The following is a 26,582-nucleotide window of genomic DNA, read 5'->3' on the forward strand; positions in this document are numbered from 1 at the left end:
GGTGATCTCCCATCGCACTTGCAAAGTCCCTTTTGCCACGTGAGGTGACGTGTTAACGGTCTTGGAGATTAGGACCCAGACACCTGGGGACCATCATGGGAACACAAATAATAACAAGGCGTTTTGGTGAAAACTGCCGTTCCCTTTCCTATTGTTTTAAGTATGATATGCATTCAATAAATTGCACAGGGCTTCCCTGGTGGCACAGTGGTTAAGAATCCGCCTGCCGGTGCAGGGGACACGGGTTCGAGCCCTGGTCCGGGAAGATCCCACATGCCGCGGAGCAACTAAGCCCGTGCGTCACAACTACTGAGCCTGCGCTCTAGAGCTCGCGAGCCGCAACTACTGAGCCCGCGTGCCACAACTACTGAAGCCTGTGAGCCACAACCACTGAAGCCCGCGCGCGCCTAGAGCCCATGCTCCGCAACAAGAGAAGCCACCGCAATGAGAAGCCCGCGCACGGCGACGAAGAGGGGCCCCCTCTCGCCGCAACTAGAGAAAAGCCTGTGTGCAGCAACAAAGACCCAATGCCGCCTAAAATAAAATAAGTAAATTTATTTTAAAAAGTAAAGAACTGCACAGATTTCAAGTGTACGGTTTGACTAATTGATTGTCTCTCTCCCTGCCATTTTATTGGGGGAAATATTCACACTTAGAGAAAAGCTGAAAAAACGGAAGTGAGCCTGCCTGCGCTGAGATTCTCCACCTGCTGCCGTCTAGCTGTGTTTACGTGTTTGTGCAACTGATCATGCAAAGCCACCTCGTTCTCTGAATTTCAGAAGACCGGCACCAGCACCTCATCCCAACGCCCCGGCCAGCCTCTCGCCAGAGCCCTCATTCCCCACACCGTGCATGTGCCTTTGGATGCCCGACATCCCCTCAGCCTCTGGACACCCCCCGCCCCACCCCGCCTCCTGCCAGCCTGGGGGTCGCAAGGGAGGGCGTCACAAGGGAGGGCGTCACACGGGGTGTGCTGTGCGGTCCGCTTGTGTCCATGTTGGGATGATGCAGGTTTACAGTCACTTGTAAGAAACAATGCAGAGGGAGCCCGTGTGCCTGTTAGGCAGCTTCCCCCAGTGCTGACACGTCAGCATCACAGCCGGGAAACCAGCCTGGCCCCGCACACTCACCGCCAGGTGACCCTGGGCTGCTTCCCTCCACGGCCTCGGGAACGTCCGACCTGCCCCGGCTGTGATTTCCAACGTGCTCTCAGGGTGTGCTCGGGCCGCCACGCGCGTCCGCAAGTAACCGTTTCACTGCCAAACGTCATTCTGTTCTCTGCTGTAACACACCTGCCGACGGACGTTCGGGTGATTTGGGTGATTTCTGGCAATTATGATCAAGCTGCCGTGAACGTCCCAGGATGAGTATTTGAGTCATTTGTCTGCCTTCCTCCCGGGACTGGGCTGCTGGGCCGTCGGGTAGTGTGCGTGCAAGAAACCAGGGGTGTGTGTGATGTACCCTCGTGTCAGCGTCCCGCAGACCGTGGATTGGGTTCGTTTTTAAATCTTAGCCGTTCTGGAGGACGTGGGGGCATCTCCTTATGGTTTTCTTTCTTTATTTTTTAAACATCTTTCTTGGAATATAATTGCTTTACGATGGTGTGTTAGTTTCTGCTGTATAACAAAGTGAATCAGCTGTACATATACATATATCCCCATATCTCCTCCCTCGCGCTTCTCCCTCCCACCCTCCCTATCCCACCCTTCTAGGCGGTCACAGAGCACCGAGCTGATCTCCCTGTGCTACGCGGCTGCTTCCCACTAGCCATCTATTTTACCTTTGGTAGCGTGTATACGTCCATGCCGCTCTCTCACTTCGTCACAGCTTAACCTTCCCCCTCCCCGTGTCCTCAAGTCCATTCCCTACGTCCGTGTCTTTATTCCTGTCCTGCCCCTAGGTTCCTTATGGTTTTCTGAGTGTCTTCTCAGGGGTTCACCAGCCTCCCCTGTCTTCCTTTGAGCGGTCTCTGCTCAGGGCTGTGCAAGGTGGCGGGTTTGAGAGCTGGGCCGTCCAGCACCCTGTGCTGGCCGGGGTCCCGCTCTGACGGCAAGCATTGGTTCCTAGTTGCCACTGACCCCTCTTCCTGGGGAAGCGTCTTCCGCTTCGGAGCCTATCCTCCGAGTGTCCTGGTGGCGAGTCCTTCGTCAGATGTGTGCTCTGAAAACATTCTCTCTCAGCCTTCAGCTCGCTTTTTCCTGTAACGGTGTCTTTTGAAGAGTGCACACGTTTTAACTTGTGACGAAGGCCGGTATGGGAACGTTTTTCTTTTGTGGTTCATGCTGTTTGGGTGTAATCTAAGGGACCTTTGCCTAAGGTCACAAAGATTTCTCCCGTGGCTCCCCTGGAGGGCTGGGTGTGACTACAGGCCTGGACTGCAGGCTGATCTTTGCACGTGGCAGGAGAGGGGTCCGCCTTCACGGCCACCTTCTGTATGTGGTGTCCCGCTGTTCTGATACCACCTGCCCATGGAACTACCTTACTGTGTATATATATATATATATATTTTTTTTTTTTTTTTTTTTCGGTACGCAGGACTCTCACTGCTGTGGCCTCTCCCGTCGCGGAGCACAGGCTCCGGACGCGCAGGCGCAGCGGCCACGGCTCACGGGCCCAGCTGCTCCGCGGCACGTGGGATCCTCCCGGACCGGGGCCCGAACCCGCGTCCCCCGCATCGGCAGGCGGACTCTCAACCGCTGCGCCCCCAGGGAAGCCTGTATTTTTTTTTTTAATTAAAGAGAATTTCTTCTATGAAGTGAAAACATTTTGGTAGTTAAAGAAAAGGAGGTAACTTGATTCTAACTTGGATAAAGAAGCACTTAAGAAATCACACACCTTAGACACATAAAGTAAGAAGGTAGATTTTGGACAAAGTGCATAATTACCGTTTTTTGAACTTCGTTTTGCGTTGTCCGTGAGATCTAGCGGAAGTTGGGACTAAGGTCTGGTCTGGGCTGTAACTCGGGAGGGTGGAGTCCCCCGGGGAGACAGCTTCGGCCCCGCAGCTTCCACTCGTCCAGAAGGTTCCTCTGGGTTGCTGTTGGCACATCTGTGTTCGCGGGGTGCCTTTCCCCCGGATGAGAGGCCGCGGGCTGGGCTGGGACATCGGCAGGAAGCCTCTCAAAGGCAGCTTGCTAGCGTCTTTGAGAATCGTGAAGAGTGGAGATTTGGGGAAATCTTGGAAACCGAATGTCTGCTTCCGGCCAGGCCCTCGTGGTGGGTCGGCCCCTGTCCCATCAGCCCCGGCCCTGGACTTGCTCCATCATCTGTTTATTCCTCACCTTGCAGCTCACACAGCGTCTTCTAGTTTAATTGTTTAGAAATTCTGCTTATTTTAATTATAATCTCTTTTCTGCTTTTCAGCTAAAGGTTGTGAGTGAAATTTTCAAAATGTTATCATGTATCACTTATAGGAAGAAGGATGCCCCCACAAACCCCTTTCTGCTCTAGAATCAGTCTTTGTATTTAGCCCTTGGCCCTTTACAGTTAGATGTTGATACTTTTCATCCTGGTTGCCTTGCTTATTAAAAAGAGGTCAGCGTGGGGAAGAAGCCCTGAGCCCCCTTTCCCCTGCCCTGGGAGGTCAGTGGAGGGACATCTCCTGTCATCACATGCGTGTGTGAAATGGCTACACACACTCTGTGCCTTGTCTTGGTGGCCGGTCTCCCCCTTCCAGTGGCTAGCGGTGCCGCCGTGGTCTCTTCTGTCCGAGGAAGCCCCCTATGGCATCAGCAGATGACCCGGAAGGGGTCCACCGCCCCACAGCTAACAGCCGAGCCCGTTGCACCTCATCTGGCCCCTGGTTTGTCAGTTTTGTTTTGTTTTTTTTAATAGTTGAATTGCTGGCTCAAAGGGTCTGCACATTTTTTTAAAATTTTTTATTATTTTTGGCTGTGTTGGGTCTTTGTTGCTGTGCACGGGCTTTCTCTAGTTGCGGTGAGCGGGGGCTACTCTTCGTTGCGGTGCATAGGCTTCTCATTGCGGTGGCTTCTCTTGTTTTGGAGCACGGGCTCTAGGTGTGTGGCTTCAGTAGTTGTGGCACGTGGACTCAGTAGTTGTGGCACATGGGCTTCGTTGCTCTGTGGCATGTGGGATCCTCCCGGACCGGGGCTCGAACCCGTGTCCCCTGCATCGGCAGGCGGATTCTTAACCACTGCGCCACCAGGGAAGTCCCTGTCAGTTTTCTAACATCACCATTTAAGGTTTTTTTCTAAGTCACTGAGTCTAAGTTCGTCACAAAAGACTGTTCAGAGGTAAAGTGTTAGATGAGACGTTTTCAGTGTTGTGTCACTTGGTGGATGAGCTCTAGCAGCTGAAGGAAGGAGCCCCTGGGGTCCTCGCTCAGGAGATGTCCCTGCCTGGAGGGGACTTGGGGACAGTCCTGTCACACACGGTGGCTGGTGGCTCGGGCTGGAGGCCGTTCCTGAAGTTCAGGTCCGAGCCTGGCTTCCCAGCTCTCCTGGCCCCAGCTGAGATCCACCTGAAAGCAGAACAAAATGAAGTCTGCATTTAACCCGTGAGCGTCAAGTTGCTAAAGAAAAGCCGTTGCTACTGCTAACGGGTAGGACAGCTGTATTGGTCCCAACACCCCGCCGCCCGGAGTATTTGCAATGGTTTTAGTTTTTTGATAACAATAATCTAGTAAGAGCCTATTTTGTGGCTTTACGTAACATCAAACCCTTTATCTATGAAAGGATTTGTTGCAATGTTAACTGTTGCTTTCAACTCCCTGTTCTGTTTGTAGAATTTCAGTTTTGACCTCATCGTCTTAATCCCTCCTTTTGAAGTCGAGCTGTGGTCTGCAAGGGCCTGGGAAGGACCTGCTCTCTCTCCTGGCGCCTGGCCTGTGCCCCCAGGCACCACCCCTGTCCCCCACCCCTCGCCAGGCTCCCAGCCTCTCTGCCCGGCAGGAGTCTCAGGACCTGGGAGGGCCCAGGGTCGGCCTCACACCCTCTCCCTTCTGGGCACTTTCCTCCGCTTTCTCGCGTGAACAAGAAATTCTGGAGAAACTGGGTCTCCCTGCGCCTCCAAAGTGGATGCCAGAGTGAGCGCAGGAGCCCACCCGGGCCAGCGTGGGGCGCCCTAGGCCGTGCTGTGCGTGTGCCCCGCCCATCAAGATGACGTCGGAGGGGCTTCCCCGGTGGCGCAGCGGTTGGGAGCCTGCCTGCCGATGCGGGGGACGCGGGTTCGGGCCCCGGTCCGGGAGGATCCCACGTGCCGCGGAGCGGCTGGGCCCGTGAGCCGTGGCCGCTGCGCCTGCGCGTCCGGAGCCTGCGCTCCGCAACGGGAGAGGCCACAGCAGTGAGAGGCCCGCGTACCACAAAAAAAACCAAAACAACAACAAAAAAAAAAAAAAGGAAAAAAAGATGACGTCGGAGAGTCAAGTCCCCTTAGCCCCTCTGGTCTCCTTCAGGACTCTCATCTTCAGAATGACCGGTTCCTTCCAAGCTCCGTTTGACTGGTATCGTCCCTGTACTGGGAGACGTCCCAAGTGCTGTTTCCAGAACTGGGGGCTTGGATTTCGACCTGGGTGCTCAGCAGACAGAGCGCAAGCCTCGGGAGACGGAGGGTGCCCTCGGGTGCTGAGAGCGTGTCCGCGTGTCCTATCACGAGCTGCTCGGGGGCTGTGCAGCTGGCTCCTCACTGGACCCGCGAGGGCTCTAGGTTAGGTCACTGGGTGACCGCAGGCAGCCTGACGGCCTCACAGGCGTGTCTGGTCTTGATTCCCTGGACGGTGGTACTTTCCTGAGCCATAAATATTCACGTGGGAAGTTTTCAGTTGACGGCTCCCATTTCCTTCACTGTCGCCCTACATGTCGTGGGCCCTCACCGCTCAGCCACGAGCGTCTTGAGCGCGCCGACCCGTGAAGCGTGTCTGTGGCTCGTGCTCAGCTAGCAACCGGTTCGCCGTTTCGCGGCAGTTCTCAGTCGGCAGACCCCAGACATCCTTCTTTGAAACCCAACTTTCGGCTTTTCACGTGTGGTTGGAATCTCTCAGCGAATCTCGATTTCTTTTTCACTCTTTTGAACTTAAACTGTTAGTATAATGTCGTTAAAGCTTTGGTTTTGAAATTTGGTGTTTTTTAGTTTTCAGTCTGTTATGGGCTGAACGTGTGTGTCCCCTAAATTCCTATGTTGGACCCCTGACCCTGGCGTGGCTGTATTTGGAGAGATGGGGCCGGCGAGAAAGTCGTCAGGATAAACGGAGGCCCTCGGCTTCTGCGTCGCATCAGAGCCTGCCCTCCGTCTGCACACCCGCCGGGGTGAGGACAGCGGGGAGGTGGCCGTCTGCAAGCCAGGAAGCAGCCTCCAACCAGGGACAGGGCCCCGCGGGACCTAGATCCTGGCCTTTCCAGCCCCGGAACTGAGAACCGCTTACGTCTTACAGGAGCCCGTGCAGACGGAGGCAAAGCCTTCATTTCAATTTGATTTAATCCCTACACTTAGTGGCTAGAAATGCAAGGTCAGTACTGATATATAACATTTAGGAATTGGCAGAAAAATATGAAAAGGCTTATAGTTTGAAAAAAAGAAGGTATCCTCCCGGAGCTTCGGTCAGCAGTAGCCCGGTGCCGTACCTCAGCGGTGTCCTTCGGGTCTCATACCCTTGGGGAGAGGTGAGACCCACCCAGGTGGAGGCACCCAGGGTGCGCTGCCCTGCGGGACATGACGCCCCCGGTCAGGGCCCCTGTGATCTCTCAGCCTATTCCCCGGGGCCCCAGTGCCCCCGTGCCCCCAGGGTGCTCGACACCTGAGGGGCTGAGGTGGGCCCTCCCCGCACCCCAAAACCCAGTGCCTTTGCACCTTGCGTGGGCAAATGCGCCCTTCCAGTTCGGGAGTGTCTGCAAACATCGGTCAGTGGCCATGTGTCCCCTGGCTCCTGGCACTGCCTACCCTGGCTCTGACTCCTGTCCAAGGACCACAGTCACAAATCCAATCTCTTGCAATTGTTGAACCGTTCTGTGAAAGCTGTCGGAGGCATTTTGGGGGAGTCTGGTGGATTGGCTGTTGGTGGTTTTTTGCCTCCCTGCCCTCTGGTTCTGCAGCTTCGAGTAATTTCCTCCAAAACAAAGATGCACCATGAAGCAGGCTGGGTCTGACTTTTCTCGAGCAGCCGTCAAGGCGGCTAAGGAGCGGCCTTGTCACGGAAGTTGCTGTGCTCTCTGGGGGCCGTCACGGGAGAGGCGGGCTGAGCCCCTTCAGGACAGAGGGGACCCTCTGTCTTCCTGCGTCTCATGGGGAGGCTCACCGGGCTCCCTCCCTCTTCATGTTCGGTTCAGCTTTCTGGAACCTCCCGTGTCTTTGCCTCGGCGCTCAGCACCACCCTGGCGTGCAGGTGTCTGCGGGGAGCTCGTGCGCCCCCAGGACCCCGCCGCCCTCGCCTCGCACACCTGGCTCCGTGGACCGGGTCCTGCGCTTTGTGAGCGGGCAGTCCCCCGCCGCCCTCCGCTCACCTCCGAGCATGTGTTTGTGGGAGGAGCCATAGAACCACCGCACGGGGCCGCCTGTGGTGCCGCCTGGCAGCTGCTGGCCCCACTCCCCAGGGGCGCGAGGCCGTGGCGCTCAGGCTGCTTCGGGCTCCCCCTGATTCCCGCAGCCTCGGGCCCTGCTTCCCCGGGTTCTGAGGAGGGACCTGTGGTTTCCGGGACTGGCTCGCGGGCCCGTCCCATATTTGAGGCTGCTCAGCTTCCCCTCGCCGCCAGCGCCCCCGCTGCCCCCCTCCCGAGACAGCCTGGGGGTGGGAGGAGAAGGGTGGCCCGTCCCTTTCCCCCCGCCTGCCTTCGCCTCCTCGCGGGAATGGTCTCGCTTTCCCGTTTTTGTTTTGATTTCTCGAGTCACCACTTGTTCCCAGGGGGGCCCTGGCCAGGCGGCAGCTCTCCCTGGGGTCCATCCTGGCGCCGGCCCGTTCCGGGGGCACCTCCACGGCCCAGATGGTACCGGAGGCTCCTGGTCCCGCCTCTGCAGCCCTGAGCTAGAGGCTGTCACAGATCCTCCTGTTAGCAGCAGCTTTACTGAGATGTAATCCACACTGCTGACGGCTCACCCATTTAACGTGTGTGATTCGCTGGGTTCTAGTCTATTCACAGGGCTGTGCAGCTGTCACCACAGTCGACTTCAGAACATTCTCGTCGCCCCAGAAGGAAACCTGCACCCTTAACAGTCACCCCGAGACCCGCCCCCTCCATCTCCCCCGGCCCTCGGCAGCTCCCAGTCTCCTTCTGTCCCCGTGGATTTGCCTTTTCCAGGTACTCACGTGAGTGCACTCGCACCGTATCTGTCCCTTCCACCGGGTACCACGTGTGCGAGGGCCATCCGCATCGCAGCCTGCACCAGTGCCTCGTTCCTTCTTAGGGCTGAATCATATTCCTCTGTGTCTGTCCTTCACTGGTAGGCGGGCGTTTGGGCTGCTCCACTTCTCACTGTCACAGGTGCTGTTGCTCTGAGCGTGGAGGTGGGTCTTAGCCCCCTTGGACGTCCTCCCACCAGCGGAAATGCCGGGCCGCGTGGCAACTCGGCGTCCACCCTTCTGAGGACCCGCCGAGCTCTTGCACCACGGCCGCGTCGTTTTACGTTTCTACCATCAGCCTGGGGGGCTCCAGGGTCCCACGTCCCGTAGGCACTTGTGGCTTGCAGCCGTCCCAGGGGGCGTGGGGACAACCAGGGACAGCCTGGTGCTGAGCCGCGTTTCCCTGACGACGGATGGCGCTGAGCACCGCTCACTGGCCGTTTGTGCGTCCCCTTTGGGCAAATATCTGTTCACGTCCTTTGCCCACTTTTAAGCTGGGGTGTTTGTCTTTTTATGGAGCTGTCAAGTCCTCTGTAGTGTCTAGACGGGCTCTTGTGTCAGGTGTGCAGTCTGCAGATATTGTCTCCCACCCATCCTCTCACTGTGTCGATGGTGTCCTTTGAGGCCTTCGGGGGTTTAATGTTTGGCGAAGTCCAGTTTAGTCTGTTTTAGTGCTCGTGCTTTTGGTGTCACAGCCGAGAGCCCGTGGTGCAGCCTGAGGCCGCGGAGGTTTTCTGAGGGTTGTGTAGTTTGGGCTGTTTGATCCCTTTTGAGTGTTGCCCCTTCTCCGAGAGATGAAAATACCCAGATGTTCAGCCCCGGAGCAGACCCCCTGTCCTGGGTGGGCGCCCGCCCACCCCGCCCCTGGGTTCTAGGTTGAGCCCCACGCGAGGTCTTGGCTGTGAAGTCACCACTGTCCTGGGACCTCGTGGCAGGCCGGGATCGGGCCTGAGGACGGGCCGCTGGGCTTCAGGATGCGCGTGGCTCCGGCTTCTCCTAGACTTGCCTGCTTGCTGTTCGGAGGGTCCTGAGTCGCGGGCGAGGTCTCTAACGTGTGTTTCCCTCCCCAGACGCGGACTTGACCGTCGCTGAAGCCAGCAGCTCGGACAGCCGCGGGGAGAGGCCCGAGCTCTACGCGCACGTGGACGAGGGGCTCCTGGGAGGAGAAGGCAGCTACCCGGGAGCACCCCTCACCCCCGAGAAGGAGGACGCGCTGCACCAGGCCGCCGCGGTGGCCAACCTGCGGGCGGCGCTCGTGAGCAAGAACAGCCTGCTGGCCCTCCAGGCCGACGTGCTGGCGGGTGACAGCTCCCTGCTGCTGGAGTGCCTGCCCAAGGGCACCCACTCCCTGTCCCGTAAGTGCCGCGCGGGCGCGCGCTGTGGGGGGAGGCGACGCGCCTCAGCCCGAGACGGGGCGCGCTGAGGGCGCGAGCGCGCGTGTGGGTCGTGGCGGCCGAGGGGCCTTTGGAGAGGAGGCGGCGCTGTCGGGGCGCCGGGAGGGATGCGGCCGAGTGCTTGCCCGAGCGTCCATACTTGAAGTCGAGGCACCTATAACCCTAAACCCAGATCGAGCTGGCAAGTGCTGGGCCGTGCGGGCCTGGGACAGGGAGCCCCGCGCTGGGGAGCCCTTGGGACGTGACGGGCTCGGGCTTCCCTCTGCTGGCCTCGCCCCTGCCTGTGCCGACCCATCCTGCCCGGGGAGCGTGGCCAGGCTGCAGATCCTCGCTTTCTGCCAGGCAGTGCTGCTGCCACGTGAGATTTCAAAAGGATTTGGGTGCTGTGTTTACACCTTGAGTGTCTCCAGCTGAATTCCAGTTGCTCACAAGCGAGTAACAGAGGAACCTAAGGAGGGGATGAGGGGCCGCGGTGTTGGCCGAGGGCCCCCCCGGGTGCCGGCCGGCGAGGGTGCCCTTCCGCCTCGGCTCAGGTGCCGTGAACATCACCCATCCTGCGCGCCTGGGGCAGTGTGACCGGGTCTCCGGCGTCCCGAGAGAGATTCTCTGTTGGGTTGGTGTCCGTGAGGGACAGTCAGGTGTGGCCCCGTTTCCCTCTTCGGGTCAGAGCGACATACCCCAAAACAGGCGGCTCTGAGGGCAGAGGGCCCTGCGGTCCAAGCGTGCACCGCTGGCGGGGCTGTGTGTGGGCCCCTGAGCACTGCTGAAGGAAGCAAAGGAAAAACTGCAGCCAATGTTGGGGGTCTGGGGAGTGTGTCTTTAATTTTTACTCTGATTTTAAAAACAATATTTTCACGACTTTGTCTTCACAAGCACTAAAACATCCTAAACATTCGTGAGGACAATTGCTTGTGGCCAGTATAGTCTGACCGTGGAGACCAGCATCCACATTCTCTTTATCTATTGGGTCAAGTCCGAGGCAGGTGGGACGCCAGGGCGGTTGTAGGACTTGGCTGTGAAGTCAGACCCAAGGATGAATCCCCCAAGGCTGCTGGACACACTTTAAAAAATACATTTAGGGGCTTCCCTGGTGGCGCAGTGGTTGGGAGCCCGCCTGCCGATGCGGGGGACGCGGGTTCGCGCCCCGGTCCGGGAGGATCCCACGTGCCGCGGAGCGGCTGGGCCCGTGAGCCGTGGCCGCTGCGCCTGCGCGTCCGGAGCCTGTGCTTCGCGACGCGACGGGAGACGCAGCGGCAGTGAGAGGCCCGCGTACCGCAAAACAAACAAACAAACAAAAGTTTAGGCCTCGTTTTTTGCATCTGAGAAATGGGAATAGCATCACTTACCCAGTTGTTGTGAATGTGAAACGTGAGACACGTAAGCAAAGTGTGTTGGATAAACGCTCCACAATATTAGTCCATTTCCCACTCAGCTCAAACTCTGAACTTGTCAGCAGGAACTGTTGCGTTTGTGATGAGCTGGTAGCTTGAGGAGGTGGTCCCGGGGTATCTGCGGCATCTGGGGTTTAGGATCGGCGAGTCCGCAGGGGAACGGCTGCTGAGGGGACAGCCGGGCAGCTTCACGGACGTCGCGGAAGGAGCAGGCCAGGTGTGTAACTGCAGGGCTGGACGCTCCCCGTCGGGGGGAGTGAACCCCACGAGTCAGAGGCCCCGGGAGGTGGCAGCAGCTCCTCCGCGGCTGAACCGCGTTGTCACGAGGGGGGCGGTTTCTCGGCGTTTCTCCTCCTGTCCCGCCCCTGGCGGCCTTGTCCTCTGGGGTGGGCCCGTCCCCCCACGCCTTTGGTGCTCTGTGCAGAGCTGTGCAGAGCTGTGCTGGGGATGGGCCAGGGGTCCCGGTGGCCCGAAGGCACCGGCTGCACCCGCGTTTGGTCGGGCCGTGAGCCGTGAGCCAGGGGTCTGACTGCGGGGCTCTGGGACGAGGGAGGCACAGGGAGAGATGCTCTCCACTCCCGAGAGCCCCCCGTCCTCCGGCCCTGTCCCTGCAGAGGCCCAGACCCGGCCCGGCAGCAGGTGGGGCAGCTGGGTGGAGTCAGAGGGTGAGCGGTGACCCCGTCGGGTGGTCTGTTCCCAGCGGACACGCAGTCGGGCAGCTGCACCTACCCCAGCCACGTGCCCGTGCCCCTCTTCGCAGGTCACAGGGAGCTGGGAGCAGGGCCGTCAAAAAACCCCGTCCGCTCTATTTTTAGTACGTCCGTGGCTAACCCGGGGTGGGGTCGACTAGTGGGTTTTGATATTTTGTTATTTCTATCATGTTTTAACCTCTTTGCTGTAAATACTCTAAATTTCCCACTTTTTTCGTTAGTTCTGCCCTTACGAGAGGGTTGAGAAGTTGGAGGCTGGGAGCTGGTGCCTGGGGGCCCGGCGTGGGCTCCCGTGTTCCCTCGGGCAGAGAGGCTGAAGGGCTTGCTGGAGGAAAGGGTTGTTTGAGAACCTTCTCTCCTGACAGCCTCAGTCAAATCTGCCTGTTCTGGGCATACACTAAAATGAGGAATGGAAATATCCAGAGAGGAACTTCATTTTCCAAGGTCGTGCGGTCACCTCCCTGTCGCAGGCGTTCCGTCCCCGGCGGGCGGGGGCCGCGGGCTGCCTTCCTGCGTTGAGCCGGGGCTGGGCAGCCCCCGCGGAGCGCCCGTGGGCGCGTCTGCTCCGTGCCATTCAGTTCACAGGCGCCGGCTTCTGTGCACGGATGCGACAAGGCGTCAGGCCCCCCAGAGCCCCTGCGTTCACCGCCCGCCACCTCTCTGCTTCCGGACGGGCCGCGGTTTCCGTTCAGTTGCAGATGCTGTCACGGGTGGCCCGATGGGAGCGTGCGGCTGGGGAGACCCCTCCTGGGTGCCGCCCAGTGGTGACGCGAGCCCTGAGCCCAGGCGACCCCCAGTCCGGGGAGCACGGGGGACCTAAAAACACATTCGAAGGAGAAAACTGGCTTCACACGGGGCACTACTGACGGCAGAGCAGTGGCACCGCCCCCCCGGGCTCCAATATGGAGACACCCCCAAGCTCGGTGGGTGCAGAGCCTGCCACGCTTCCTGCGGGGAGGCCTGGAAGGGAGATGGGAGCCCTGCGCTGCTGTGTTGGGGGTCCCTCGCCCCTGGTCCGGTTCGAGGGCACTGGGGGGGCTATTTCCTGACTCCGGCCCCCAGGCTCCTCAGGTTGTTAACAAGGTTTTTCCACGGCCGAGCCTTTTGTTTTGTGATATTGGGGGGCGCGTAGGACCGACGTCCCAGTAGCCATGACTCGTGGTTGGAGGAACGGGGGACGGGCACCTCCCCGTCGTGATGTCTGACTCGTGGTTGGAGGAACGGGGGCCGGGCGCGTCCCCGTCGTGACGTCTGACTCGTGGTTGGAGGAACGGGGGCCGGGCGCGTCCCCGTCGTGACGTCTGACTCGTGGTTGGAGGAACGGGGGCCGGGCGCGTCCCCGTCGTGACGTCTGACTCGTGGTTGGAGGAACGGGGGCCGGGCGCGTCCCCGTCGTGACGTCTGACTCGTGGTTGGAGGAACGGGGGCCGGGCGCGTCCCCGTCCGGATGTCTGATGGTGGCAGCTGTGTGGCGTGGGGTGTGCTGAATGGGGCTCTCGGCCCTGCTGGGTCGTCCTGGTCTCGAGGTGGCGAGCCCTGCAGTGCATCAGTGTGGCCTGCCGGGCGTGCAGTGTTGCAGAAGAAAGGGGTGGTGGTCACAGATGTTCAAATTAAATGCAGCAAGTCCGCAGGCTCTGCAGAGCCGTAACCGAAGGTCCTTTCTGGAAGGTCCTGGAGCCTCCGAGAAAAACCAAGTTTCCTTGCTTTCCCGAGTCTGATAGCGTTTGGCCTGGCAGTTAAGTTCCACAGGTGGTTTCCTTGCTGGGTCGTCACTGTTCATAAGAGGACTTTTGTGCTTCTTGTTTGGATTCGGTTTAAGTTGATTCTTTTGCTCTTATTACGTTTGCAGCAGGAGGCTGGCATCCCACCGGTTAAAAGTCACTGTTCACTGACTAGAAACCGTGACCAGCACGTTCATGGCACATAAATGTAGCTGTTTCCCTGAGCTGTGTTTGAGGGTGTGTGTTGATCCGGGAGGGACCTTGAAAAATGCTGAGGGAACATGAGTAACTTTGATTTCACGGGAATGAGGTGGAGATGAAGCAGCCGCTCTGGGTATTGGGGGGCTGAGTGCCCGAGGGGCGGTGCCGTCCCCAAACTCCCAGAAACCCCGACCGTCCTGGCACGTCGCCGCCACGGCTCCGGCAGCAGTCGAGGATTCCTCCCCACGGCGATGGGCGGTGCTGCCCTGTCTGGCTGGAAGGATCTGCTGCTACGGAGGAGAGCTCAGATCTGGGGCGGCGGCGGGCGGGGTCAGCCCTGGACTGGGAGGCCGCCAGCCGCGGGCTTCCCCCGCCCAGCGTTTCTCCGGGGGCGCCCCCGACATCTATCGGGGGACAGTGGCAGCTGGGTTCGTTCTGATTGTGGCTGAAAGAGTATTTCCTTCTGGTGTTCAAAATGATCGAGGACTTTACTTGAGTCTGGCTTGATACTGGAATCTTAAGCAATCTCTTATGAAAGGGCGTTTGATGGAAGTATTACCACCCGTTTGGGTAAACAGTCAGGTCAACACACCATGAAGGACTTTCCAGAAGATCCTTCCTCAAGCACAGGTGAGCGTGTGCTATGTCCACGCCACGGGTTCTGACTGCCTGTGCAGACACCCCGTTGTAATCACGTTGCTTCTGGGAGAGAGGCCCCGCCCCAGAGAAGCCACGTGTGGACACCCTGGCGCTTGGGAGTGGCGAGCTGATATAAGCCCCCAAACACCCTCGCCCAGCGAGGTCCAGGCCTCGCCACATGGCAGCGCACGGCTCGCCACAGGATGGCCGAGGACGGTGCCTCCTGAACTCTCTACAGCCCGCCAGCTGCTGTCCGTTCACGTGGGTGAGACTCGTTTCCTGTGTCCCCAGGGCCCGGCGCCAACCCGAGTCACCTCCCTCCAGCCCCTCCACCCTCCTGCACTCAGAGCCCGGGATGCCCGCTCTGGGGACCGGCCAGACGAAGCCCAGGGAGCCGGCCACCTCCCCAGCCCAGGTAAGACGGGAGGGCGGCCAGCCACGTCGGGGCAGCCCCGGCCAGACGCCCGTCCACCGCGCATGTCCTCGCGGGCATGGAGCCCCGGAACCCACGTGCTCAGCATGTCCTGGGCGAGCCTGTGTGGTCACAGCTGCTTTCCCGTCCACCCTCCGCTCCACCGTCCCCTCGGCCCCATGTCACTCAAGGTGACACAGGTGTCAGCTTTGCGGTAATAGTTGCAACATGTTGTATGAAGTTAAATCGGTTTTGGTATTTAAATTGAACTATTTTTTGGGAGGCATTTCCCCCGCTAATACACAGACTCAGACAGCAGCAAGTTAAAAACCCAGTCCCTCAAACTGAGCGGCGCCGGCCCGACTCCAGCAGGTTTTGCCCCGGTGCTGGTGGCTGCGTGTTTGTCCGGAGGCGTCTGAGATCCACTTCCTGTGCCTCAGGTCACAGCTGGTTCTTTAAAGAGATCTGTTAGGTTCCATTGTTTCCCTGAAGAAAAAAACATTTAAGGAGGGAGAGCTTGATGACATATTTTGTAATTTGAAATAAATCAAATGCCGTTCCCGTGCGTTTGAAAGCAGGATGGTTTTGGTGGGAGGGGCAGGCGTTCTGTTGACGTGGATTTTTCGCGCGTCCGTTCATCAAGAATTAACTGCAGCTTCCTTTCCAGACACGTGGCGGTTTCCGTGTGGTGACTGGACGGGGACACGGTGAGTAGGGGGTGACGCGCGCCTGCACTCCAATCATCCCAATTCCATCGCGCCCCGACGGCCTGTAACTCATCTGTCTCTCCTTCTAGGTCGACGTCCCTCGGACCGGGAGGCCTGGGCCGAGGGACGGGCCCCTCCGGAGGTGGCTCCAGCAGGTGCCTGGGGTTTCCATGGGGTCCGCCGGCCCGGCCAGGATGACCAGGGTCTCCTTCTGGCTCATTGTGTGGCCAGGAGCACTTTCACGGCCTGGATGGACTTGCCCAGGGCTCCACCCTGAAGTCAGCTAAGGAGTCCCAAGGAGACGGATGCCTCCGCTACGGACAATGGTTTTGAGGTGGCCAGGCTGGAAGAGGCACTTGGCACTTGGGGGCAGACGTTTGCTTGGGCCTCTCTGCTGCAGGCAGCCTGGCGTCGGGTCCAGGTGGCCAGCGGGTGACGGCAGAGCTGGTACCAGGTGTCGGTGTGAGCCTTTAAAACGGTCACTTCCCAAATCCTTCACCAGGCCTGGTGACGGCCTTTCAGTGCCCAGCGGTGGGCAGGAAGGCCAGGTGTACCTCCAGCCTCCAGGCAGTGGGGATTGTGTCGGATCTTGGAACCAAATGGCTCTGACCCCGTTACTTTCCAGAAAGATGTGAGGATGCACAACCTTGGTGTGCCCTGCCTGCCACATGTGAGGGAGACAGAATTACCAAACTGGCTTCTTTTCAGAAAGAGCACGTTGTCCTTGCTGGTGTCCAGCTGCCCTGGACGCGTGGGGCCCACGTCTGCGGGTGGCTGAGGATGCAGGGGCTCCAGGACCCTTGGCCAAGCAGCATGTGGGCTTAGGAAGGAAGCAGGCGGCCCATTCCAGGTTCCGAATTCCTGGAGTTGCCAGGCCCATTGCCACCCCCCGTGGCTGTGGCCGTGGTCAGGGCGTGGTCCACGTGCAGCTCAGGCGGCCCACCTGCCCCAGTCACTCCCGTCTTTACAATCATTAGATGAGTTCTGAGGATGGAGAAAAGTTGGGCTTTGAGAGAGGCCCAGGATGCTTGTTGCCAAGGTGACCCACTGGAGCAGTGTCCCTGGGAGTTCAAAGACCTGTCGGTGGTGTCACTCCTTCTGAGAGGGTTTATTAAGTGCCTGTTTGCATATAAACAACATTTCTGAGAAAAGGAAGCTTTCCTTTCCTTTTTTGCTGGTCCCGGTGGGATTTTTGGCTGTTAGGTCGCAGAGGTTGTGTGTGCAGATGGGGTTACGCTGTCGTAGGATGCTCATGTGCACCACCCATGTTGGGCCCCAGGTTACCTGAGGCCCCGGGGATGCGACCCTGTGGCTGCTTCCCTGTCACTTGCTCGCTTGTGGGATTTTCCCTGCGTGGATGGAGCATGACCTGCGCCTGCAAGGAGGCCTGCCCTGTGGAGAGGCCCCACACTATTGTGCAAAAAGGCTTTGTTAATTTTTTTAAATAATGAGGAAATTTCAGAAAGTTTCCGTTGTACCTAAAAGAAATAGGTTTGTTCACTGAAGCAGTATTTACAATATCCAAGATATGGAAACAACCTGAGTGTCCATCAGTGGATGAATGGATAAAGAAAATTCAGTGTGTACACACACACACACACACACACACACACACACACGTGGGATATTACACAGCCATAAAAAAGAATGAAATAATGACATTTGCAGCAACATGGATGGACCTAGAGCCTATCATACTAAATGAAATAAGTCATACAGAGAAGAAAGACAAATACTGTATGATTTCACTTACATGTGGAATCTAAAAACAAAAACAAACAAACAAACAAAACCAAACAAGCTCATAGATACAGAGAACAGTTTGGTGATTTCCAGGGGTGGGGGTGGGGGTGGGGGTGGGGGTGGGAGAAATGAATGAACTGTTTTGGTGCATTTTTTAGTTTAAATGAGTTGAATTTCTTTTTAAGATAGAGAAAGAGAGAAAATAACTCTTCTTTTAAAAAAGATGTATAGGGCTTCCCTGGTGGCGCAGTGTTTTGGGGTCCACCTGCTGATGCGGGGGACATGTGTTCATGCCCCGGTCCGGGAAGATCCCACATGCCGCAGAGCGGTTGGGCCCGTGAGCCATGGCCGCTGAGCCTGTGTGTCCGGAGCCTGTGCTCTGCAACGGGAGAGGCCACAGCAGTGAGAGGCCCGCGTACCGCAAAAAATTAAAAAAGATGTATAGATGGTAAAGTGATGGGAACATAGGAAACATTTAAAGATAGATGGCCCCTGAGTTTCTTAGTTCTAATATTATTTCCCTTAAAACAGTACTGTCGTCCAACATATGAAATTTTAAGCAGGTTCATTTAGGTATTCCATTGCTTACATTTTATTGAATTTCTCATTGAAATATCCTGGCTCAGGAACTGATTGCAAAAAGTTTTTTAAAATTTATCAATATGTAATGTTAATCTTTCTTGAATACAAAGGATTGCAATAATAAAATGTTGGTAATTTAGGTCCCTTTACTGCCACAAAACTTGCTCCATGTCTACAAGTTTACTGTGGGCTTCCTGGCCTATTACCACTTTCACAAAATGTGACTGGGTGGCCTCACAAACTTGGGTACCAACCACATGTTGTAGGGTGTGTGTGCATGCGTGTGTGTATGTGTATAGAAATGGGGACTCCTTCTTGCTTGGGGATACTAACTTACTGTTTAGACTGCATTTAAAATATTTAAGAATCCAGTCTGGATCATTGTCAGTTTGCTGGTTGCACATAACTCAGGAGCTAAGAAAAGGCACTAATTTATTTAAAGAAAGAATTCTGAAATAAAATTTGAATTTCCAGTTTCAACCATGACTAGCTTGTATTGGGCTTACCCTCCTGGCAAAAACTACCTGAAAATCTGGCCCTGCAAAACCACACACACATATACATACATACACACACCTACATACACATATACACACATATAGACACACACACACACACACACACACACACATCCTGGGGAGCAATCAGTGTAGGTGGGACTTGAAGGCTGCAGTCCTTGAGGGAAGGAAGAATCTGTAAAAAAGAGTCCAGCGAACCTGCTGGAACTGAAAATACAATGTGTGAGGCCGGGATGCATTAAATAGTTTACAGCAGTCTGGGTACCACCTGAGACAGGATGAGGAGACTGGAAGACAGAGCGATGGAGAGGATCCAGGCTGAAGCTTAGGAAAGAAAAGCATGGGGACAAGCAAAGACACACAGAGGAACAGTGAAAATGTCTAATACATGTGTAATTGGGGTCCAGAGGAGAGAGGAGAGAAAATGGAGCAGAAGCAGTATCCGAAGAGACAATAGCAGAGAACGGTCCAAAACTGATGAAAGACATCAATCCACAGATTCAAGAAGCTCAGCAAACCCAAAGCAGGACGAACACTAAAATAAAACAACAACCAAAAAACAAAACTGGGCATGTTGTAGTCAAACTACTGAAAACCAAAGACAAAAATAAAAATCTTGGGCTTCCCTGGTGGCACAGTGGTTAAGAATCCGCCTGCCAATGCAGGAAACACGGGTTTGAGCCCTGGTCTGGGAAGATCCCACATGCCACGGAGCAACTAAGCCCATGCACCACAACTACTGAAGCCCATGTGCCTAGAGCCCGTGCTCTGCAACAGGAGAAGCCACTACAATGAGAAGCCCACACACCACATCGAAAAGTAGCCCCCGCTCACCACAACTAGAGAAAGCCTGTGCACAGCAACAGACCCAATACAGCCAAAAATAAATAAATAAATTTTAAAAAAATATAAAGGTTTTTAAAAAAAAAAAAAAAATCTTAGAAGCAGCCAGAGGAAAAAAGACATTAAGAGGAACAATATCGAGGTTGACATCTGACTTTTCAGAGGAAATGATGGTGCTAGTCTCTGAGGCGCTGCAGAAATGCCGAGACCAGTATTCTATACCCAGCAAAAGTATCCCTCAGAGACCAAGGCTACGTGATGACAATGTCACACAAAGAAACAAAACTGAGGGGATTCATTGCTGGCTGACAAGAAGTACTAAAAAACAGCCCTCTATAGAAAGATCTTAATCATTTAAGGTAATATTTACGGGTCCTTGTGGGGTTTTTGACTCAAATAGGAGCATAACGCATGACACAAACAGCTCAAAGGGGGGGGTGGGGGGGCGGCGGCGAGCTTGGCGGTTGGATGAGTCTTGCCTTCTCTACAAAGTTGCAATGAATAATGGCAAAAATCACGTACAGCTCAAAGGCTTGTGAAGAGAAAAATGAAATAATACTTGATTAATTTGAAAGAAAGCAAGCAAGGAAGTTTAAAGGAACAAAAACCATAAAAGGACAGAATAGAACACACATAGGGAGATGGTAGACGTCACCCAACTATACTAATAATCCTGTCATTACCAATGGACTGAACACTGCAGGAAAAAGAAAAGATTATCAGCTTGCTGTTTAAAGAAAATTTGTTGTTTGTAGATGACATGCTTTGTAGATAAGAGCACAGAAAGGTTTCAAGCAAAAAGATAAAAAAGAGAAACCAAGGAAACACCAGCCTAAAGAGGCTTATTGATGTCAGCAGCAAAGTAAACTGGGAGAGGTGTTGCTCTAAGGCCACCACACAATGACAAGAGAGTCAGTTCAGTGGGAAACGCAGATCTTGAAGTGCATAGGCTTGCTTTTTAAATATATGGAGTGAAAGTTGACAGCTCTAAAAGGAGAAAGAAACAAGTCCACAATTAGAGTTGAGGATTTTTAACAAATTTTCTCAGTAATTGATAGATCAGCATACAAAATATCAGTAAGGGTGGAGAAGATTTGAACACAGTTTTCAAATATTAACCTTGAATTCCTGGAATAAACCCACCCCACCGAGTCACAGGATGCTGTTCTTTTTCTATATAGTTGGACTCAGCTTGCTGTTTTGTTTAGGAGTTTTGCATCTTTTTTTCAGAGAAGTATTGGCCTATAACAACATGGTTAATCAAGTAGTACATTGCACCAAACAAGTGCAGAACATTCCAGATGCACAGAAACATTTACAAAATAGACCAAGCGGGAATGTAACGCAGGTCTCAGCAAACCCCAAAGGATGAAATCATGCAGAGTGTGCTCTCTAACCTCAGTGAGATTAGATTTTAAAAATCACGAACAGAAAGATACTAGAATAAGTCACAATGGAAATTATAAAATATTTTGAAATGAATGATAATACAACATATCAAAACTTGTAGGGTACACCTAAAGCGGTATTTAAGGGAAATTTATAGCTCTAGTTGCACTTATTAGAAAAGAAGGAAAGTTCTAATTTGGGGGGTCAAGAAGTGAGAAAAAGAATAGCAAATTAAACCCAAAGAAAGCAGGAGGAGCAAAACAGAGAGCAAATATCAATGAAATAGAAAGCAGATGGACAGTAGAAAAATGACCAAAGCCAAACACCGGTACACTGAAAGAAGAGTGAAACAGACAAACTCCTGTCACAGTGATCAGTAAAAAGAGAGGGAAGTTGATTGTCAATAAAAGGTTTAAAAAAGATCATTGCTAAGATCCTATAGACGTTAGAATGATAATAAGAGACTATCGTGAGCAATTTTGTGCTAATACCTTTGACAAGTTGGAGGAAATGGGCAAATTCCCCGAAAAACGCGGTGTATCAAAACAGCAGAGGGGCTGCCCCGGTTGTCTGGGCGTGGGGTGACCAGGCTGGGGTTGTGACGCGGAGTGTGAGAGCTGGTAGAGGACAGGGTGGCCCTGGCTGGGTCGCCAGGAAGCTGTGCTCACAGGCTGGCTATTTATCATCTCCTGGAATGCCCCCCACCCCCCTGCCCCGGCGAGGGGAGCCCTGCCGCGGTCACAGGGCCCCAGACGCCGCAGGGCGCAGAGGCTGCGGGAGCAGGGTCAATGCAGACAGCGGAGGGTCTGGAGGAGGAGGGGCAGACGCCCGGCCTGACAGCGGCCGAGGGGGCCAGGCAAGGAGGCCGTGGACGAGGGTCTGACTGCACCGTGATGTGGGCCCCTGTCAAGGGCGCTGGGGCGGGTCGTCCTTCCAACATGGGGACCCGCGTGAGCTGGATGCCAGCGCGGATGGGATGAGAGAATGAATCGTGACTCCCGCCTCAGAATTAACATGGGAATGACCACAAACCTAACCGTGTTTAGCAGGGGACGCTGGTGCCTGTGGTCGTGGTGACTGGCAGAAGTTTCTTAAGCACTCGTGATGAAAGTTCGATCAAATTTCTCATTAAAAAAATTTACATATGGGACTTCCCTGGCAGTCCAGTGGTTAGGGCTCGGCGCTCTCACTGCCGGGGCCTGGGTTCAATCCCTACTCAGGGAACTAAGATCCCACAGGCCGCACGGCAAGGCCAAAAAAAAAAAATTTTATTAAAATTACTGATTTCTTCACTAAAAGACACCATCATGAGAGTGCAAAGGCCAGTCACAGACTAGAGAAAAGGTCTGCGGTAAATACGTCTGACAGAGGACTCAGGTTCAGAAGCATCCATAAAACTAAAACATCAGGGACTTCCCTGGAGGTCCAGTGGTTAGGACTTCGAGCTTCCGATGCGGGGGGCCTGGGTCCAATCCCTGGTTGGGGAACTAAGATCCCCTATGCCATGCAGTGCAGCCAGAAAATTTAAAACACAAACAAACAAAAACCACCCCCCAAAACAAAACCTCAAAGGAAAAGCAACTCAGCGAAGGATCAGAAGACGTGACAAGCACAGTCACGGAAGAGGGTGTGCAAATGACCAGGGGCTAGGTGTCGTTGGTGGCTGGGAGGTGCCGATTCCACTGGGGCCCAGATGTTCTTCTCAGGCGCGCGTCCGGCCGAAGCGAGAGCCTGGCCCACTGCCCGTTGCTGCCGAGCAGGCACGGGGCCCTGCGGTCACGCAGAGGATAACACGGCAACGGACGAGGCCACGTTGGCTCTGTGTTGAGTGAGCAAGGCCGCCCCGGGTGTCAGGCCCCCCCAGACCGAGTTGCAGCCCAGCGTTTGGTGAAAGGGAGCCAAGCGGCCATCGCCTGGGGTGGGTGTTACTGACCAGCCGCAGGCCCCTGGGTGTGCGGGGTCCTGTTCGGGTGGTGGTTCCCGGTCTGTCTGCAGGTAACGATAGCTCACCGAGAGGCCCACTTGAGGTGTGTGCGCTTCACGTATGGTTCAAAACCTTCCGAAGGTAATCTGGGCACAGCGTAGCTCCACTATATTCTGACACACGATACGTGGCAGCCACACCGATTTATAAATGGAAAAACAAAGTTTGGCGCACGTTAGAATCCCTTTCTGAAACGCACTTGAAGCGCAGTGTCTTGAGAATTACAATCAGAGGAAGAGTACAAATCCAGGACAGTGACGGATTAAAGACTTGAGTTCCCTTCTGGAGAAACCTCCCTCTGTACTCACCTGCAACCCGCCAGTGCCTTCGGTTTGCTGGCACTTCCTTGGTGGCCTGTGCATTATCTTGAAATCGTTCTGGAACGTTCACTGGTGACGTTTACGACAGGTCTGAGTCTCTGCAGGGCTGGGCGGAGGCGTGGCTTCCTCTAAGGCTGCTTTGCTGAGTGGTATTCTTGTATGTTCATTTCTGCAAAATTGTAGCTCAGTGTTACTGAACTTCATACTTGAGATAATCTGGTGCCAATTTCTGACGTTGCTTCCTCATTTTCAAGCTTGCCGTTCATCCTGGACACTTGGTTCCAGACAAAAGGGCTCCACTTTTAGGGCAGATTGGTAGAGGGTGTCTGTTTCAATTTGATCTATTTGTGCTTTTTCATTTTTTTCAATTACTTTTTCTCTGTGGATTTTTAAGGCTTTATTAGTGTGTCTTTGAGAGTCAAACTACATGATGTTGAAAGGTTTTCTAAGACATATAGACTGTAAGCCACGAGTTACGGAAGTGTTAGCTTCTTTCCCATGTGAAGTTATTTTAATCATAACAGTCAATGAAAACTTTCCTCAGGACTGTTCATGAAAGTAGTGGGTTGCATGGTGCCCTCCACCCAAAAGACACGTGCACATCCAAGTTCCTGGTACCTGTGAATCTGACCCTATTTGGAAAAAGGGTCTTTTCAGACATAATTAAATTAAGGATCTTAAGATGACATCACCTTGAAATATCCAGTTGGTCCTAAATCCAGTGATGGGTGTCCTTATAAGAGACAGAAGAGGAGACACAGACACAGAGGAGAAGCTACGAGAAGATGGAGGCAGAGATGGGAGAGATGCAGCCACAAGCCCAGGGACGCCTGGAGCCCCCAGAAGCTGGAAGAGGCAGGAAGGACCCTCCCCTGGAGACTCTGAAGAGAGTGCGGCCCTGCCCACACCTTGACCTCAGATGTCTGGCCTCCAGGACAGAGAGGACCAGTGCCTGTTGCTTTAAGCTGCCCAGTTTGTGGATATTTGTATTAGCAGGAAACTAATACATTAAGAAAACACTAAAATTTGGGACTTCCCTGGTGGCGCGGTGGTTAAGAATCCGCCCGCCGATGCAGGGGACACGGGTTCGAGCCCTGGTCTGGGAAGATCCCACATGCTGCGCAGCCACTAGGCCCGTGAGCCACAACTGCTGAGCCCGGGTGCCTAGAGCCCGTGCTCCGCAACAAGAGAAGCCACCGCAATGAGCAGCCCGCGCACCACAACGAAGAGTAGCTCCCGCTCACCGCAACTAGAGAAAAGCCTGCGTGCAGCAACGAAGACCTAACGCGGCCAAAAAGAAAAAAAAGAAGAAAAGAAAGAAAGAAAGAGAAAACAGCAAATTCCTCATCACGGGGTAGGTTCAGAAGCCTGTAGCTGTGTGCCCAGTGGAGTCGTGGGGCGGGGGTCACACTCATGTTCGTGCAGCTGAATTGTGTTTCTGGGGAAAAAGTACAGCACTTACGTACAGAGATGAGCGTTTTTTTTAACATGCAAGTCTGAATTGTTAAATGCAGGCTAGAGTAAATAAGTCAGATTTTAATTTTATGTTTATAGAAGCAGAATAGAAAGCAGAAAATAACTCAAAAAAGTTATTTGAAATAAAATAACCTACAAGCTTGTCTCCTCACCTATCTTTTCCATCCCAGAGTGGGTGGTACACTTGCTGTGTTCCGTGCTGACGTGAAAACCGGGGTCTGTGCTGGGGGAACCGGCGGGAGGCAGGTGTGGGGGGCCGCGCTGCTGCCTCGTCGACCAGGTGGGTCGGGCCGGGCCTGGTGGTCAGACAGAAAGGGAGACGTAGAGTGGGGGCTGCCAGGTGCGGTCCGTCCAGACGTGCCAGGCTAGGTGCCCTTCCCTCCGTCCTGTCTTGGACCCTCACCCGGACCCACCTGTCTGCGGGCCCTGCGTGGGGAGGCTGGAGCCGCCACCCGGGAAGGGCTGCTTCCTTGTGGGTCCATGAGCTGCCAGATGCTCTGGTCGCCCCTGCAGCCGGGACCCCGGCCTACAGCCTTGCAGGGAGCAGCTCTGCTAATAGTGGTGACCGCCGTCTGTGTCCCCCATACCGGAGCATGGCCTTGGCCCGCGGGAGGACTGAGGGTGAGTGGCCCACGGGGCCTGACGGCCGGCATGGCCCACTTCTCAGGATTTCTCTCCAGGGGCAAAGGTTCTTTTGTAGGCACTTTGTTGAAGCATTGTTCACAAGGGTAAAAAAATGGAAACACTTTACACGTTTGTTGAATAAATCACGGTGTATTCGCACATTTAAGAACTTACAGTTGGGCTTCCCTGGTGGCGCAGTGGTTGAGAGTCCGCCTGCCGATGCAGGGGACGCGTGTTCGTGCCCCGGTCTGGGAGGATCCCACATGCCGCGGAGCGGCTGGGCCCGTGAGCCGTGGCCGCTGCGCCTGCGCGTCTGGAGCCTGTGCTCCGCAACGGGAGAGGCCACAACAGTGAGAGGCCCGTGTACCGCAAAAAAAAAAACCCAAAAAACTTACAGTTAAAAATCGTAGCATGAAAATGTGGTCACAGCCGTCACACTGTGAACTGTGGCTGCCTTGTGTGAAGGGATATAGGTGACTGTCCACGCCTCTCGCCTCTCGTCTGCCCCAGCTCCCAGCCACACGCACGCCGAAAGCTCCTATACGTGAGAAAATGCCTTACTTCTTAGGACAGGGCTTGGATTCTCAGAGACACCTGGTGACTGGCCAGGCTTGGTGGGGACGTGGAGGCCCTTCTGTGCGCACAGACACCGTCAGGCAAGCGGGCGGCTGGGCCCCGGGGGTGGCATCGGTCATGAGCTGTGACGGGGTCTGCGCAGCTGTCTTGCGGCCGTGATGGCCTCCCCTGGTGAAGCTGTCTGGCCTGCGTGTGGACAGGGGTCATCCTGGGCGGTGTGTCCCTGGTGCCTGCCATCCGTGGGTGCGGGAGATGCCAAAGTGAGAGCTCTTGGGTCCATGAGAATGGTCTCACTGACCCATGTTCTGGAAAATAAAGAAATGTGGTTGCTTGATTATTTAGGCACCCTTTACGATGTCTCAGGAGAAAATGTACGGCTTGCTTAAGAAGCAAAATAAAACGTTCCACTCAGTGTTGCCTGGTGTGTTTCAGGGATGGGGGTGCAGCGAGCTCCAGCCTCTCGATGCTCATGGGGACCTGGGTGTGTCCAGGGCCGTTGGGCTCCGTGTCACTGCAGCGCACCTTCCAGTTGGCACCATTTCCATGGCGACCTGTCCGGGGCTGGGTCTGAGCACCGGAATGGACTGGAGGCCTGGAGCACGCTTCACGCTTCGCGGAGATGGTGGCAAGGGCCCTGCCCCCCTGTGATGTGTGGGGTGGCCCGGGGTTGGGGGAACTGGGCAGGATGGAACCGTCCGTCGTTTGTCCAGTGGCCTGGCCGGCTCCCTCGAGCAAGAGGGGCCAGCTTTGGTCACCTTGGCTTCCCCGGTGTCTCTGCACGCTGTGGGCTGTGGCATGCTGCAGCCTCTGTTTTCTCGTCTGCTTCCCTCTGGCACTTCTGGGGGCAGCTGTGGCGGCGGCCAGGGCCTGCCAGGCACGGACGTTCGGGGGGTGTGGCCAGGGGCCCCGCTGCTGCTGGTCTCCATTCCTCCTGCCTGCCTGCCTTTGGCCTGACCATTGGGACCCTTGGTCTGTCCCCTGGGTGCAGGTGCTGGGGTATGGCTGGTGAGCCCTGTGGGTGGTGTGAGGGCTGGGGCCTGCGAGAGCAGACATCTGCCCAGGGCT

At 55.3% G+C, this 26,582-nt stretch overlaps 1 protein-coding gene across 1 annotated transcript in view; it reads left to right on the top strand.

The window, feature by feature from the left end:
* ZBTB46 (zinc finger and BTB domain containing 46) overlaps positions 1-26,582 on the top strand; it is a 58,402-nt gene that overhangs the window by 24,996 nt on the left and 6,824 nt on the right. The window contains exon 3 of the mRNA XM_059036607.2: positions 9,358-9,642. Within this exon, the coding sequence (XP_058892590.1) occupies positions 9,358-9,642 (285 nt within the window). The remainder of the gene's footprint in view (positions 1-9,357; positions 9,643-26,582) is intronic.

The sequence above is a fragment of the Kogia breviceps genome, chromosome 14, assembly GCF_026419965.1.
Source record: "Kogia breviceps isolate mKogBre1 chromosome 14, mKogBre1 haplotype 1, whole genome shotgun sequence".
Classification (NCBI taxonomy): Eukaryota; Metazoa; Chordata; class Mammalia; order Artiodactyla; family Physeteridae; genus Kogia; species Kogia breviceps.